The sequence below is a fragment of the Argiope bruennichi genome, chromosome 8 (genome assembly GCF_947563725.1).
Source record: "Argiope bruennichi chromosome 8, qqArgBrue1.1, whole genome shotgun sequence".
Classification (NCBI taxonomy): domain Eukaryota; kingdom Metazoa; phylum Arthropoda; class Arachnida; order Araneae; family Araneidae; genus Argiope; species Argiope bruennichi.
The window spans coordinates 78,586,812-78,606,185 of record NC_079158.1 but is presented as its reverse complement, the minus strand read 5'-3'; the positions used below and the strand labels follow the sequence as shown (position 1 = coordinate 78,606,185).

The window sequence follows — 19,374 nt, the reverse complement described above, 5'->3', positions numbered from 1 at the left end:
TGGTTAATCGATAATACTATTGTGATTGAAGTGTAAATACTTCTTGATATCAAAGTACCAGTGCTTTAGAACAATTTTTCAATACATTTTCTTTTATGTTAATCTGAGATCCATTATAGAATAATATACCCAAAACTTCTTCGAACGCATCGGTTTTCAGAAAAAAATTACTACTTTTCTGTCTGGATATATGTTAATTCAAATGTTTTCGCAAGTATTTTTTCAGTCATCATCTCAAACATTTCTGCAGATAATTTTTCTTAAAACATACCTGCTATTTTCTGATAGCATAATTTCAAAATAATTGAAGAACTGATAGGTGTGCAATTAGTTCATTTTGATGTCCAAATATTTATTTTTTCTTCAGCAGTTTTTTTTTTCTTTTCGAACTTCATTTATTACATATGTTTCAACTGGAAGTTTTTGTCAAAAATTGCGTGACCATGTGCAATGCTACTTCAGGCATCATCATTTTTTTTCATTATAAGTAAGTATGCATGGATCAGATGACATAATAGCCATTTTTGATTCACTATCAACAGTTTCTTCGTTCAATGGCATTAAATAGTCTCAAGCGTTTTCAATTGTAAAACATCTAAAAGGAAATCAGCTCGTACCTCAAACTGCAAATGTATACTTTCCCTTAAAATAGGTAGTGTCGTCACAAAACTAAAACTCATGATGAATTAATTAAACGAGAGCAATAAAAGTATTCCTTGAACACCACTATCATCCTTTTTCTAAGAATTTCTAATGTTATTAAAATTTGCATATATTCTAATGCTTTAAACTCTTCGTCGAAGCATCCAATATTTTCGCATTAATAAATTTCGTAAGAATTTGCTCGGATTTTACAATCGTCATGTATTTAGGGAGATTCTGAAAACTTGTTTAAATAAGGGGTTTTCTTCAAGAGAATTTTTTTCAGCAATAATATGTAAGACTTGTCATTAATGAATTTTAAAACCTATTTAGAATTTCCTTTACACATTTTTTAATTAAATTTAATTTATGTCAAATTCAATAATACAAATTAGTCTTTTGCAAAAATCTAAAAGAGCATTATTAAATTTGAACTTCAATTTATAATACATAATCTTTATTAGCCCTGAAATATATTTTAAAATAATAAAAGAGGCGATAATGGTAGTGAAAACATAAAAAAAATTTGTGTTTTCCTTAATATAAGAAGATGGCAAAATATGGGTTAACAATGCTGTTACAGCGCTTTATATAAACATCATTTCAATTTTCTTTTTTGCAAATACATTTTAAAAGTTTCTATAATATTTCTACTCAAATAATGTTTAGCAGTATACCAATTTGAGGATTTAGGACAAATCTAGTTAACAAAATAAAAATATAAAATATTGTATGAACTAAATCACATCTTTAGGCATATATACTATTCACAGATAGTCTTACATTTTTTTTTAATAATTAGGAAAGATACAGAGATTTTAAATATGAATTGAGTTTCTACATTATGTTTTCCAAAATGTGTAATGACAACATATCGTTGTTCTCAAAGAATAAAACTGAAAGAGGATATCTGCGTGTTTATCTTCTTGGAAACGGAAGATTCATTTTTGGAAGTTTGACTTTGTCTGTCATGTCGATATTTCGAAAATGCTATCAATTCGTGAGATATACTTCATTACTAGATTAACACTGAATATAAGTTTAACATTTGGGGTGATAATTAGTGTAAAGTAAAAAGTATTATTACAGTTTGTATGTGTGTAAAACCACAGCATTGTATATTTATCCGTATTGTTTTGTATGTATTGTATTTTTATCCGAGCAAGATAGATTGTGAGCAAATATTGAAACATAAATGTTTGTTGGAAAAAATAACAAAAGAACGTTGTTTTTAAACTTTGATTCAAAGTATAAACAGGGAAACGAAAATAATTCAAAGTTAAAAAGATTCAGCATGTATTACATGCTTTGTCTTTTTGCATTTGGCCTTATGTAGAATCCCCAGGAAATGTGTGAAATACTAATAATTTCATATTTAGCCTGCTAAGGCATTCTTTAAAATATTCAATTTCAAACTTTCCTAATAGAAAATACAGACTTTTTAATAGAGCCAAGAATATGTGTCGAAATGTTTTGAAATTTTCAGAAAGTTGTGACATCAGAATCTTTAAAATACACAGATTTTTAAAAAAATAAAGATAGATTTTTAAATTTCGTTTAAAGAAATGTAAAAGAATATTGTTTTTAGAACATTCCTGGTATTTTTCGTTACTTCCAGATGCCTATAACGTCTCAGAAACGGACAGTTACAAATAATGTCTGAAATTTATTGTTAGATTCCTAGATTTTCCTATTTATTTTTCAAATTTAAATGTGCGCAATACATTTCTGTTGAATTCACAAAACAACTGCCATTAAAGCCGCTTTTAGCTTTAAAATATTGGCTTTTTCAATTTTTTTTTAGGTTTCGTACATTTCCAACAGATTCCGACGTGGAAAGAATTAATTTTTCGAAAGCTCTCAGAAGAAGATTGATCGCGTATAATTTCTAGCATTTTCTGCGGCAAGCTGTGGGGGTGAATTTAAATTAAACATTTGGTAGTGGAATCAAATGCAGACTAGGGTATAAAAGTAAGATGTTTTATGAGATCTAGATTCAAGAAGAAAAAAGAAAAAGTCGGAATCGATGTACCAGATGGAAATTTACATTATGTGGCCTACAATGCTTTGCGAAGTTTATCGAGAATAAATATTTCTTTGAATTTTATTCTTGATTTCTTATATGCTTTCTAATAGTTTTAGAAGTGATTTAATATGCCTTTGATATATTTTGCATAATTTTCAGTTATAAAATCAATTAGATATTTTGATTAATCAGTTATGTATCAAATATATAACTAGATATTTATGGCATCTTCTCTTTTCAAATAAGTTACTGATCAAAAGTCCTCTTGCGACAGTTTTCTTTTTTATACCAATCATATTTAAACATGATCTTGTTAATTATAATATGTTTGCATTTGTCACATTTGATTATAATTAGCACTGACTGTAACTGACACTTGACCTTACTCTAGACAGTCATATGAGAATTAAAATTCATTTGTGAATTTATGTTTATGATACTGCAATTCTTTTCGTCTAATTATTTACGAAACTCCTTCTACTTCTATATAACTAAATATTTATGGAATCTTCTCAATTCAAATAAGTTACTAATCAAAAGTCCTCTTGTGACTCTATCTAATTCTCCAAACAGTGTATTAATTTTCTATATCAATCATATGTAAATATTATTTTGCTAACTATAATAATATGTCTGCATTTTTGCCATCTGATTATAATTAGCACTGACTGTAATTGACACATGACCTTTCTCTAGACAGTTATATGAGAATTAAAATCTATTTGTGAATGCATGTTTAAGATACTGAAATTTTTTTTGCCTAATTATTTCATTCTACTTCTCCTACATAACTAAATATTTATGGGGTCTTCTCGATTCATATAAATTACTAATCAACAGTCTCTTGTAACCAGCTTTTTTTCATTCTCCAAACATTGTATTAATTTTTGTACCAATCATATCTAAATATTATTTTGTTAACTGTAATGCATGCCTGCATTTGTCCGATCTGATTATAATTAGCACTGACTGTAAATGACACTTGACCTTACTCTAGACAGTCATATGAGAATTAAAATTCATTTGTGAATTTATGTTTATGATACTGCAATTCTTTTCGTCTAATTATTTACGAAACTCCTTCTACTTCTATATAACTAAATATTTATGGAATCTTCTCAATTCAAATAAGTTACTAATCAAAAGTCCTCTTGTGACTCTATCTAATTCTCCAAACAGTGTATTAATTTTCTATATCAATCATATGTAAATATTATTTTGCTAACTATAATAATATGTCTGCATTTTTGCCATCTGATTATAATTAGCACTGACTGTAATTGACACATGACCTTTCTCTAGACAGTTATATGAGAATTAAAATCTATTTGTGAATGCATGTTTAAGATACTGAAATTTTTTTTGCCTAATTATTTCATTCTACTTCTCCTACATAACTAAATATTTATGGGGTCTTCTCGATTCATATAAATTACTAATCAACAGTCTCTTGTAACCAGCTTTTTTTCATTCTCCAAACATTGTATTAATTTTTGTACCAATCATATCTAAATATTATTTTGTTAACTGTAATGCATGCCTGCATTTGTCCGATCTGATTATAATTAGCACTGACTGTAACTGACACTTGACCTTACTCTAGACAGTCATATGAGAATTAAAATTCATTTGTGAATTTATGTTTATGATACTGCAATTCTTTTCGTCTAATTATTTACGAAACTCCTTCTACTTCTATATAACTAAATATTTATGGAATCTTCTCAATTCAAATAAGTTACTAATCAAAAGTCCTCTTGTGACTCTATCTAATTCTCCAAACAGTGTATTAATTTTCTATATCAATCATATGTAAATATTATTTTGCTAACTATAATAATATGTCTGCATTTTTGCCATCTGATTATAATTAGCACTGACTGTAATTGACACATGACCTTTCTCTAGACAGTTATATGAGAATTAAAATCTATTTGTGAATGCATGTTTAAGATACTGAAATTTTTTTTGCCTAATTATTTCATTCTACTTCTCCTACATAACTAAATATTTATGGGGTCTTCTCGATTCATATAAATTACTAATCAACAGTCTCTTGTAACCAGCTTTTTTTCATTCTCCAAACATTGTATTAATTTTTGTACCAATCATATCTAAATATTATTTTGTTAACTGTAATGCATGCCTGCATTTGTCCGATCTGATTATAATTAGCACTGACTGTAAATGACACTTGACCTTACTCTAGACAGTCATATGAGAATTAAAATTCATTTGTGAATTTATGTTTATGATACTGCAATTCTTTTCGTCTAATTATTTACGAAACTCCTTCTACTTCTATATAACTAAATATTTATGGAATCTTCTCAATTCAAATAAGTTACTAATCAAAAGTCCTCTTGTGACTCTATCTAATTCTCCAAACAGTGTATTAATTTTCTATATCAATCATATGTAAATATTATTTTGCTAACTATAATAATATGTCTGCATTTTTGCCATCTGATTATAATTAGCACTGACTGTAATTGACACATGACCTTTCTCTAGACAGTTATATGAGAATTAAAATCTATTTGTGAATGCATGTTTAAGATACTGAAATTTTTTTTGCCTAATTATTTCATTCTACTTCTCCTACATAACTAAATATTTATGGGGTCTTCTCGATTCATATAAATTACTAATCAACAGTCTCTTGTAACCAGCTTTTTTTCATTCTCCAAACATTGTATTAATTTTTGTACCAATCATATCTAAATATTATTTTGTTAACTGTAATGCATGCCTGCATTTGTCCGATCTGATTATAATTAGCACTGACTGTAAATGACACTTGACCTTACTCTAGACAGTCATATGAGAATTAAAATTCATTTGTGAATTTATGTTTATGATACTGCAATTCTTTTCGTCTAATTATTTACGAAACTCCTTCTACTTCTATATAACTAAATATTTATGGAATCTTCTCAATTCAAATAAGTTACTAATCAAAAGTCCTCTTGTGACTCTATCTAATTCTCCAAACAGTGTATTAATTTTCTATATCAATCATATGTAAATATTATTTTGCTAACTATAATAATATGTCTGCATTTTTGCCATCTGATTATAATTAGCACTGACTGTAATTGACACATGACCTTTCTCTAGACAGTTATATGAGAATTAAAATCTATTTGTGAATGCATGTTTAAGATACTGAAATTTTTTTTGCCTAATTATTTCATTCTACTTCTCCTACATAACTAAATATTTATGGGGTCTTCTCGATTCATATAAATTACTAATCAACAGTCTCTTGTAACCAGCTTTTTTTCATTCTCCAAACATTGTATTAATTTTTGTACCAATCATATCTAAATATTATTTTGTTAACTGTAATGCATGCCTGCATTTGTCCGATCTGATTATAATTAGCACTGACTGTAAATGACACTTGACCTTACTCTAGACAGTCATATGAGAATTAAAATTCATTTGTGAATTTATGTTTATGATACTGCAATTCTTTTCGTCTAATTATTTACGAAACTCCTTCTACTTCTATATAACTAAATATTTATGGAATCTTCTCAATTCAAATAAGTTACTAATCAAAAGTCCTCTTGTGACTCTATCTAATTCTCCAAACAGTGTATTAATTTTCTATATCAATCATATGTAAATATTATTTTGCTAACTATAATAATATGTCTGCATTTTTGCCATCTGATTATAATTAGCACTGACTGTAATTGACACATGACCTTTCTCTAGACAGTTATATGAGAATTAAAATCTATTTGTGAATGCATGTTTAAGATACTGAAATTTTTTTTGCCTAATTATTTCATTCTACTTCTCCTACATAACTAAATATTTATGGGGTCTTCTCGATTCATATAAATTACTAATCAACAGTCTCTTGTAACCAGCTTTTTTTCATTCTCCAAACATTGTATTAATTTTTGTACCAATCATATCTAAATATTATTTTGTTAACTGTAATGCATGCCTGCATTTGTCCGATCTGATTATAATTAGCACTGACTGTAAATGACACTTGACCTTACTCTAGACAGTCATATGAGAATTAAAAACTATTTGTGAATGCATGTTTATGTCACCGAAATTCTTTTCTAGTTATTTAAGAGATTCCACCCACTTCTTTAACAAAATTTATGAATTAATGTAAATTAGAGTTCTCCTTTAAATCCCGATCGAAATATGAAACTCTAAATATAGTTGTGAAAAATTTTGATGCAGATTAAAGTATTTTTCCGAATATTTATGAGCAAAATTTGTAATTTTTAACTCATTCTATTTTCCAAAACTTAACTCTTCTGTCCCAATTTCACCAATATATTACCATTTTACTTTTCCGCTAATGTAATATATAAAAATGAATTTTTGTTTGTTAGCATTTTATGTGCTATTGTAAAGTTCATCAGATTGCGATAAAACTTTGGCAACTTATTGCTTGCACTTGCGCGAAGGTTATAGACATAGTACAATTATTGGTATTTATTTTGAACACAATAAAATTTACAAACAAATCGTTTCATATGTTTCTATGATTCAACATAATTTAAAAATTGACAATTAATAATCGGTAAAATAAATAAGTAAATTTGAACTTCCTAAACAAACGGGGAACGACAAGCGAGCAATGAAACAAATCTTTTACAAATTGCAAATTCACCTGCTTCTGAATTTGAAGATCAACATGCGGCAAGAATCGAAAGACAGCGTTTATGTGCTACCCGATTACGCGTATCAGAATCAGAAGAACAACATGCGGCAAGAATCGAAAGACAACGTTTATGTGCTACCCGATTACGCGTATCAGAATCAGAAGAACAACATGCGGCAAGAATCGAAAGACAACGTTTATGTGCTACCCGATTACGCGTATCAGAATCAGAAGAACAACATGTACAAAAATCAATGCAACTATTCTTAACGGAAAATAGAATGGAGAAGATGTGCTCATTCAACGCATTCCCATTATTCCCACGTCTTTTGATTTCAAAAAACTACAGTTCCCATTCAACTTGCATTCTTGATGACCCTCAACAAAGCGCAAGGTCAATCACTTCAAATGTGAGGATTGAACTTAGAAAACCCATGTTAGAAAATCCAGTTGCATTGGGGATGCCAAGAAACTTATTTGTTTTTTATGTAAACGAAAAAAAAAATATTGTTTCCCTAGTAAAGTAAAATAATAATAATAAATATTATTTATTCTTCTCCTTTATATATGATTCAATTTCAGTGAATGTATTCATTGTAGACAAGAAAATAAATATCATTCTTTCTTTCATTCCTAATTAAACAATATACGAGTAGTTATTTAGAATTTCAAACAATATCTGCATAATTATTTCTTTAATGGTAGCAACGTGGCAGGTACCAGCTGGTTTTATAAAAAATGATAAAAGAAATTATTATTTATTTTTTATTCCCAGTGAAGAATTAAATAATGCATTTAAAGGTCTTATAATAAATAAAGTGTATGCCAGTAAATAAAGCATCAAATATCTTGATGACTGTTTTATCATTAAATTTAAGATATAAAAAAACAGCTGACATCTACCAATTTTTTTCTTATAAAATGAGCATTTAAAGCTAATGCACATAAGCAAATTAAGTCATTTTTTTCCTACTTACCTTGCGTCCCATCAACGTGAATTACCAGTCCATCGTCACGGAACCATGCAGTCGTGGTCACATAGTCTCTCACAAAGCTGGGAATATGACACTTGAGGACAGCAGTGTTATCTCGTATCACGAACTCATCGTATACACGTACCTCGTACTGCTGACTCAGTACTGAAAAAAAAGCAATAATAAGCGTTAAAAATAAGTCAGAAGTGAAAGAATAAAAAAAAAAAAAGTATCTCATCAAATAGGATCAGGAGAGACCAGGAAGCGTGAAAATTAGTTCTTTCGCGCCTGACCGGTTATGAGGATTTAGGCGCGCAAATAACCGGAACGTAGAGGACCCGGGTGCCGTGAAATGGAGAAAATAAATATATACGTCCTGTAAAGTCAGTTTCTAAATGCTTCTGGATGTGTTGTGTCAACGCAGACATTGACGGTTGAATTCAGTAAACATTTTAATTGACATCTCTTATCTGAGTTCATTTACATCTTTTATCCTAGTTCCGATATATTTTCTCATTTTAGTCACTGACGGTTTAATTCAGTAAACATTTTAGTTGACATATCTTATCTGAGATCATTTACATCTTTTATCCTAGTTCCGATATATTTTCTCATTTTAGTCACTGACGGTTTAATTCAGTAAACATTTTAGTTGACATATCTTATCTGAGATCATTTACATCTTTTATCCTAGTTCCGATATATTTTCTCGTTTTAGACACTAACCGTTGGATTCAGTAAATATTTAAGTTGAAATTATTATCTAAGTTCATTTACATCTTTTATACTTGGTTCGAAATAATTTGTCATTGTAGACACTGGCGGTTGAATTCTGAAGAGAAACACTTCACATGATATTATTTATATCTTCTTAATTCCGTTTGGTATAGAGAAAAATACCTTGATAAAGTTAATCAAATTGAGGAAATATTCGGAAAAAATATGCACGAATGTGCTAGCCTTGATCCTTTTGAGGAACAATGGGATTTTTTGATTTCTATATTTTTTTAAAAATTGGAGGGCAATTCAGTTTCAATATGATATTGCATATAGACTACCATATTATGGTAGTTGAAGCAAAAATTAATAAATAGTGAAAAACAATTCCTCAAATTTCTTTACAAAGCAAGTCGTTTGATTCAGAGCAAAAAAAGTCGATTTATTTCTATTTTCAAGGTAATAAATACGGACAGCGAAAGGGCTTTTAAACCTTTCAATTTCAAATAAAATTTTATCAAAATTTTACCAATTGTTCTTAAGATATTAGTTATACTACATTAAAGCAATAAAACTAACTTCATATAATTTTATAATTAAAATAATGATGTTCTTATTGGCATCAATCGTATTTCAGTACTGTGCTTTTTCTAATATTTAAAAATCATGCAATACTTGAAGCACATTTTTCAACTACTTTAATTTTAGATACCGATTTGTACTCGCTAGTGCTGTGCCGATATTAAATACATTTTTTTCTTATGCATTTTCATAATAATTCATATATAATTTTAGGTAAATTTCAGGCGTAAAATTAAGAATAACCAATCAAGCGTGAAATGTTATTGATTAAGGATATTTTGGTTAAGAGGATCGAATTTAAAATAAATTATCTTCAGAAATATTTTATTGAATAGTAATTAGCAGATGTTGAAGAAATTAAAAAATCTTACAAAAATGATTAATTTGTTCAGTTTTTATTATTTATATTTTAATACAAATAATAATTATATATGTTGTATATAATAATAGATTCGTACGTGAGCACGTAAGAGTAATCTTACTAATTCTCAATCCTTACATATATCAAATAGATTCCAAAAAATGTTTTATAGGAAATACAAAGTAGCAATAAAAAGATTATTAAAATTTAAATAATTTAAAAAAAACATGAAATTATACTTGTACAAGATCTACTAATAATAAAGAAAAATATGTTTGCATTTGTATATATTGAAGATATGTGGATCAGATTGTTTGACCGAGGACATTTTATGCTAATATACTTCAGAGAAGGGGCCCCTGGCCTTGACTTTTTGGAAAATTAAATTAAAATTCTTATTAATTAAAAATTGAATTTTTTGCTTTTCTTCATAAATAATTTTCTAAAATTGTCGTAAATAATTAATGAAGACAATCAATTTTTCCCTAAATTAAAATTTAAATCAATATCATTTAAATGACACCATTTTAGCTCTTATACGAAATAATCCAGAATACCCAATAATTTTGTCAGGAAAGAAAAAAAAGAAAATTATAGTAGAATTGGGATAGTAGAATTTTTAATTTCATATAATATGATGGAATTCTTAATTATAAAAAATACCAATAAAGACAACAAAAGCACTTAAAAAAGATCTTAAGGTAACCAAAATCAAGTAAGTCTCCATTTTGATTTTAATTGTCTTGATAAAAAACTACTGTATAATAACATTTTGATAAAAAAAATTGCTGAATTATAACAATATAAAATGTGAGTACTTTCTATTTAGAGATTCAAATTACATTAAAGACTTCTAATTCACTTACATTTCTCATTAAAGAGAATTTAACAAATAAACTCTAAAAGTTCCAGTCACTCCAAAATTCATTTTTACCCTAACCTATTCATAACCATGGCGAATCTGAAAGGTACCTATCTCCTCATCATGTATCCAAGAGAAGACAATTTCACATTGAAGCAGCGGTATAATAATGATCTATTAATAATGTGCAGACATACTATCTCGAATACGCTTGAGATGTACGTTTCAATTTGTAAATTATGCTAAGAGTAGGAAGTTACACACGCATCTTCCAGAAGTATGCTAAAATTTGAATAGGAGCTCTACATTTGATGCTCGAAGGTATTAATATTAATGCTGTGTGTAATTTGGGGTAATGAATGCAGCGATGCCGTAGTTATTGGTTTCCTATATAAGTCCCAGAGGCATTCTTTGTGTAATATGTCGTTTGATCCTTTTATGTCTTGGTTGGAAATGTAACTTACCATGATATTTAAATAGATTAAATAAAAGAAAATAAGGATCAATAGAACAAAGAATAAATAAGTTTTTGATTTCTTGGAGGCGTTTTTATATAATATTTTAATTTTTGCATGAAATATTTATTGCTTTATAGAATAAGAATAGTTTCAAAATTCCTTCTATCAGTATTACATGTAATATAAATAAATATTATGAAGATATGCGAATATTCTTTTTATTCTTTTTTTTGTTAGTTCAACGGATTTTTGAAGCGTTATTTTAAGATTCACCAAATATTTCATAAATAAGAAATTTTTATGTATTCGTTTCGATTACATAGTACCGATTAAATATCTAAAAATTATAAACTGCTTATAATTTACTTCATTTTTAGGGAAATTTGGTAAGTGCTCTATCCCTTATTCTTTTAGAAGCTGCCTCTAGCTATCAATTGCTTAGCCGGAAATATTAGCTGTTCTTAATTTTAGCTAATTATTTTACACTTAAATAATTATTTGTTCTACAACACAGTGAAACGAAGAAAAAAAATTCTATATGAACATTCTGGATAAGGAATAAGTAAATGAAAATATTATTTTTTAAGTTGAAGTACTTTTAAACATTAAATAAGTTATATTGATGTCGTCATCATGTTTTGAATTATGAACATGATTCTATTATTAACTATGACGAAGAAAATCACTATGTAAAGCGCGATCAAAGTCACCAAATTGTAATAAACAATCCACGTTATTTATTTTGCATACTGTATAAAAGAACATTCTTCTATCAGCATAGCTTAATATTTGGATAATCTATTTTTCTGTTCGGTGCACTTCACTTCATTTCGTTATTCTTCACATAAAGTGTTTAGATAGAAAACTTAATCTTTCATAGCTTTTCTCACAGAGAAAATGCATTTGATGAAGTTATGAGGATGATTTGAATTTCATTACAGTCATAGAAAATACTGGTGTTAAATTATCTCGTTAAGATATTTTATGTCATTTTTGATATTCAGGGGAAATTAATTTCAAATTAAATCTTAATATTAAATATATTCTTTTAAATTTTAAAAGATATCTCATGACTGTTATAAGCCATGTATATCTTATGACTTTTATAAGGCAGCGAGAGTGATCTCTCTAAAAATTTCTCGCTTACTCTCCAATAAAAGTCGCTCCAAATTCCTCTACATACGATTGGGGCCATTTGGTAAAGCCGCGAATACTTTATATGGCCTTAATGAAAGATAGTTATGAAATGTAGATCTTTGGTGAGATTCTATCATTTTTTCTGAATCTGCCAAATTTTTCTGAGACTAGTGTAAATGTAGAAATACAATAAAAAAAGCAAACAATCTATTGTATTTTTACTGAATATGTATTTTGAATGCTTTTTACATTTACAATTGTAGTAACATGATAATATTCCAGATTTCCTAGATTTAAGACATTGAATTTATGAATAACTGCGTTTACATGCATGAGAAAGTATCAACAAATGTTTGACGAATTTATTTTAAAATTTGATACGTGTCTATATTTCGGATATCCGACCTTAATGAAAGATAATTTTGAGATGTAGATCTAACAAATTTTATTTACACTGCTTTTTACAATTATCGTGTGCATTTGTAAGTGAATATCCAGTCAGACAACACTTACTCCGAATGGTATTATTTCAAAGATTGACAAAAATCTACAAATTTGGCCGTTATTTCATGTATTCAATTTCACCCATCTTGCTCAAAGTATTTTTGAGTTGACTTGCTTACCGACAGATAGACAGACATAACGCCAAAAATTTGCATTTCAGCCTCACATATGTCTCAAACATGGAGCTTTGGAAAAATCTCGAATTTGTGTGTTTTAATGAGTACAGTACTTCTTCTATACGCCGTTTACGAACAATATAAATTTATTTAAAAATCCCAAAATCTCACAGAATTTTTAATTAGATAAATTTTTTAAGGTATGCTATATTAACAACATTTAAACATTGTGCTACCAAATTTCGTAGATCTGCGTGAAAAAATGTGCCAAACAAATTCTATTCACATATACTTTCTTTAATACTCTAAATATAGATAAAAGTTTTGAAGAAAAGTAGAGAATGAGAGCAAAATCTTTCAGTATATTCTAATATATGTCTTCATTATCCATTATTTATAAAATTTCATATATTAAAATTCATATATTTAAATTTCATATTTTATTATTCATATTCTTCATGTTTCATTATTTATAAAAATTAAAAAAGAGAAACAAATGAAATCTACGATTGCAAATTTCAAGTTATCCAGTGAGAACATTATTATTTTTTAAGTCATTATTTGTCTTAGTTAATTTAAGTCATTAACCAATTTAAACCGGTTTGAAACAATCATGAGACTTCTGTATCGGCTTCTGTCCCCCCCCTCTCTCACTCTGTCTCTCTCTCTCTCTCTCTCTCTCTCTCTATATATATATATATATATATATATATATATATATATATATATATATATATTATTTTTTCAAACTTTCATTTTCAATTTTCGTAGCAAAGTTTTGGAGCTCGACCGATTTTGAGATGAAAAAAACCAATATTATTCTAAATATCGACGCATGTGCAATCTGATAGTCTCGTTATTGTTTCATACCGGTATAAACTGGTTAATGACTTAAATCAATTAAGACAATTCGTAAGAATTCAGAGAATGAATAATTTGGAAATCAGGTTGTAACTTTAGTTGGCGATAAATCGCCAAATGTGACAACTTTCTGTATTATTTTCTAATTACCCTAAAAGCGAAAAATTGATGCCTCAAGAGGGATAAATCGTCAATTTGTTGCCTAAGCCTTTTGAGTCTTTAACAATTTGTTGCCTACGCATTTTGAGACTTCAAAAACCTCAAACCAAAGCAACATCATGTTCTCATATGATAATAAATATTTCAAATGGTAATAAAAATTTGAATATAATTTTAAAATTCATTAATTTTTGAAATCGTATTTAAATTTTTCAGATAAACTATTGCAAATAAAATTATTTATTGCTCAATAAAATTATTCTAGATTTTAATTCTTTATACTTTGACCCATATACAATAAAAAAAAACATAATTTGGCTATGGAGCAATTTGTATATACAATTAGCGAATATAATTTGACATGTTTGTAGAAGATATTCAATGAAATCTTTTACTGAGCCCCTTCAGATCTTTCTAATAGTTAATAAGGAATTTCTGAAACTGTCTGTTGCAAATTAATTTTATGAACTTTATCTCTGCAAGTTTAATGAAGTAGCTCCGATGAACAGAATGTATTCTAGTATTATCAGCTTTGAATAAAGACATTTCCAAAATCATCTCTAAACGCATCAACATTTAGATCTGAATCGTGCTCTGTAATTAAAGTCTAAACAAATGCTAAATGTCTTCAAAAAATTTAAACTCGAACCTATTACTTAAATATTAAAAAAAAATATTATATTTAAATACTTTATATTTCTTTTTCTACTTTTATACTACTTAACATCTACTTTTATATCTTCTACTCCTATTTATCGCTAATTTTGATTCTTTCTTATAAACATTTTGGGAGTTTATAGTTAATTTTATCACATTCAAAGCCTCATTACGCCACTAGGGCAAAACCAAACTTTAAGTAAACTCATTTATTAGCTTGTATGAAATTAATTTTAAAATATTTAAACATAGCGTTTTTAGTTGAAATATGAGAGTGCAGAAAATTTAGAATTTCCAGCATATAACGAAATGATTGAAACATTAATTAGAATAATCCATCTTTACATAAATGATAAGAAAATGAAATGAAATAAAAATTCATTGCAGGATTAAAGTACTCTGAATATTTTATTTTGACGAGCCATTGTTTTTTTACCTTTTCTTTTATTTTCCATCATTTAACAAAATTTCTTTTAAATTTTGTTTCTTTTGAACACTGTTATTCATCTATGTTCATATTTCATATTTCAATTAAATGATTGGCCTTAATATTTTTTTTTATTTTTTCCTATAATAGTATTCTAGTAATTTCTGTAATCCTTTGCAACAATATAACATGAAATGATGATTATTATAAAGGATTTCTTTTGTTACCTCTGATGAAAAATCAGGTGAGTTACAAATAACAATAATTCGGTCATTGTGTTGTTGAGTTTTTAATTTATCTCCAAAAAAATAAACTTCTAAGTAACAAAACGCATTGTTTTTATTTCTGAAGTTTCCAAATATTCAAAGAACTCAAAAATAATTACAACTACAATAATGAAGAAAAGGAAGGCTTCTCTTCGATCAGTATATGCAAATTGAATTCTAATCCATAATAAAAAAGAAATAATTTAACAATTTATTTTGAAAATTAATACTAATAAAAATGTAGTAACAGACAGACAGCATTTTTCATAGTAAGTTTTGTATATATATTTTGATATATTTATTTTCATTTTTTTATATATATAGTCATATTTAATTAAATTTTTGTTTTTTATAATAATATTTTCCAAGATTTCTTTTATTGATTTTATTCATAAATAATGTTATATTGTATCTTATTATCTAAATATTTTTTTATCTTACAATTTTGAAACAAATATAAAATTATGCATGTTAAAAATCAATACAAAATTTAAAGAAAAAAATTCTAATTAGAGGGAATATAATCAAATTTATTTAATATTAAATAATTCTTCATGGCTATTTAACCAAAAATTCGAATTTCAGCATTTTAGATTTGTATAATTTTTTCAGCATATATTAAAAGCCTCCTTCAACTTAAAATTTTACAATAGAGGAATTTTCTTCTTAACTTGTTTAAACAATTGAATCTAGAACTGCACAATAAGTCCTTGAATAAGTTTCCTATAAGAAGATTTGAGAACTTGACACCCATTTTCTTATCAAAAATGAATGCTTTCATAATTCAATCAAACTATGATATAATTTCCATTATCATAAGATTTCAGACAACAGCATTCAATAGAAAATCATTTCATATTTTATTCATTTTTATTATTCATTTTCTGGAGTTTTGCTAGAAACTCTAATACAGAATTAATTACTGCCAATAGGATAAATGTATATTAGGATATTTGAAATACATTAAGTAATTAATTCATCAATACGAATTAAAATAAAATTTTTTTTGCGATATAAGCAATTGCATTGTATTAAGCTATGCTCTTTAGGTATAAATTTAATCATTAAATGATGGAATTTATGGCAAGTGCTATATTTATAAATAAGTATATGAATAGTATAGAAATATCTTTGTAACACTAAATTAGCAGCTTCCAGACTTTGCTACTTTTGAGCCATAAAACACCACAAAAGCAAGTAAAACCAATCCAGACTTTGTTATAAGATCTTACAAGATTAAAATAAGTCGAACAAAGAAAGTGGAAAAAAATTTTATAAAATGTATTATGATTTCAAATTAAAATTTTGTGTTCCTAAATGAAAAGTTTTACAGTTTTTAATCGAATGAATGAAACATAAAAATAAAAACAATTAATCAATAAAATTTGAAATGTTTGAAACATAATTTAATAAACTCCGAATCATTTAATATTTCTTCAAACTTAGATAAATACTAAGTGCTTAAGTATATTATATGAAAGTACAAAATATGTTCTGTTTATTTAGTAATAAACAATAGATAAATCTAATAATTTATTCCTATCTGCAAATCTATTTTATAATCTACTAAAATATGCATATTTTCCATCATTTGGAAAATGATTATGAAATTCACTATTTCTTTGCATAGAATAAATATTTTCTTAATTTATATCATGTGAAGCAAAAATAAAGCATTTAAATATATATCAATATCTGAACTGTATTGGCTCTGCTGAAATGGGGCAGAAGTTACCAGATTCGAAACTCAATTCCACTGAAGAACCAAAAGAAAGGGAAATGGGTCTGATGCATGTTTTATCCACCGAGGTCAAACGATCTCAGATAGGCGTTCTCCTTAGTTTTGAGAGGGAGTGTTAACTCAATTGTTGTTTTGTTATTTGACTACATTTAATAATTATTAGGCCCATACCCACTAGACGTTGGGTTATTTCAAATAAGCATGTTAATTGGAGAAGAAGCCCATCTCACCTCTAAAGTGTTTAAAAATATGTTACAGAAAATTGGTTTTACTAGGGGAAGAAGTCGAATTTCACAGTTCTGTACTCAACTGACTACAGATATTTTGAACCCCCCTCTCCTTGCCTTTTCTTTTTTTGACTCTGAAAAATCTATAACCAGATTTCTAAATCCCTATGAGCTTACTTGCATTTCTGCATCAGATTGCTTAGACCAAGATCGCAAATAAATTTTATTTTGAACTTATTTATATATTTATATATTTTTTTAATATTAATAAGTAACTATTTCAATTTAATTCTCATATATGCTTTATATTTTTGAATTTTTAAAGCTTCATATTTCTTTAAATTATTTTAAGAACTTTATATTTCAGACAATTTTAAATGTGGGATACTAAATGTGATATTTGTGCGGAAAAAAATTTCCTTTTTATATAGCGATTTCATGTAAGTAACAATTTTTGCATCATAAATGTAACGTTCTTTTACATTTTATTGAGTAGAAATTTACCTGTATCTGCGATTGCCAAAGCACTCCTCAAATATGTGCTGGAAATGGAAGACTCTACGAGTTAACATAACTATCAAAACTAAACTAAACCAAAATAATCCCTTGTACTTAGAATCAGAAGAATAGTTTTAGAGTTTCAGTTGACTCTACCAAAGTAACTTTATGGAAAGATAGAATTCCCTCCATTCCAAAAGTTTTAATAAGAGTATAAACATTTATTTTCCGGCGATGCAGTCGCATATCCTATGTTTGATAACCCTTTTAGATTAATGGTAAATAATGTCAGATGCAATGAAAGCATTTCTATCACACGATAATACGATTCCGGCTGGTCCTAATGTGGACCATTAACTATCATCCGACTGCAGAAATCGCAAGCTTTAGCTTAACATTTAAAAGTCATTTGAAGCCAGTAGCTAGAATTTCAACGTAATTACCATCACCATTAATTTGCTTTAAGGAGCATTATGCTTCCCAACGACGAACGGCAATTGCTTTATCATGGCAGTAGAACGATTTTACTCAGATAAGATAGACAACGGGGTGAGTTATGAGCCCACTATTGATTATTTGGAATAAGTGCACCCGGAAAGACAGCATATTAAGCGTTTTTGCGTAGGGTTTCAAGCAAATAAATTTTTCTTATGTCTTTATTAAGTGTGACTTGTATTTTTGCTCGCAGTTAAGCTTCTTTTTTGAGCTCTCAAAAATACTTTTATTCGCATGCGTTGTCATGGCAACGAAAGTCTGGATCTGTTTTAAAACTGTGGGTATTAAGCATAGAGCATTTTTTTTGAGCATGGTTTAACAACTTATGCATATGTTAATGTTGATCGGTGTTTCAATGATTTATTATGTAACTTCAAGAATTTTCGATGTTAAAACTTTTATTCTATTGTTAATATAATTAAAATTAACCTTCAACTTTAAATATCATAATAAAAATTGACTCACTATTAAACGTTATATTTTATTTGAACTTACTTATTGATATACTCTATTATTTTTTATGTATATTTATTCTAAGAAACAAAAACTTACAGATTTTTTGTTCTTTGAAATGAGTTTATAATTAAAGAATATTTCTACGAAATTTAATTCGCATTAATTAATTTATTAATCGATTTTACATTTTTTTATAAATGATTTTTATTTTTATCTTTTTATGCGTACCCACCAAAATTAAAATAGTTTTAATATTTATATTTTATTGTATATATTATAACTTTATTTATTCATATTACAAAAATATGTTCTCACTAAATTTTATAATTTTTAATTACTTAAAAATATATTATAACCCATATATGTGTATAATTCATTCAAGAAAAACAGTTTTAAAACTTTTCTTTTATTATGTAAATTGTTATAGCATTTAAAGAGTATAATCATATAGAATTTCTAGAGTATGATAAATTTCCATTGAAACAATCTAGAATTGCTTGCTTTTAAGACTAAATAACAATTTCGTAAAGACAAAAAATACGTTTTTATACATTTTTTTTGTAATA

The 19,374-nt window shown here is 27.2% G+C and overlaps 1 protein-coding gene across 5 annotated transcripts in view; it reads right to left on the bottom strand.

The window, feature by feature from the left end:
- LOC129981869 (cell adhesion molecule Dscam2-like) overlaps positions 1 to 19,374 on the bottom strand; it is a 614,065-nt gene that overhangs the window by 391,533 nt on the left and 203,158 nt on the right. For all 5 annotated transcript variants that reach the window (XM_056092905.1, XM_056092906.1, XM_056092909.1 and 2 more), the window contains exon 3: positions 8,288 to 8,449. In XM_056092905.1, the coding sequence (XP_055948880.1) occupies positions 8,288 to 8,449 (162 nt within the window). The remainder of the gene's footprint in view (positions 1 to 8,287; positions 8,450 to 19,374) is intronic.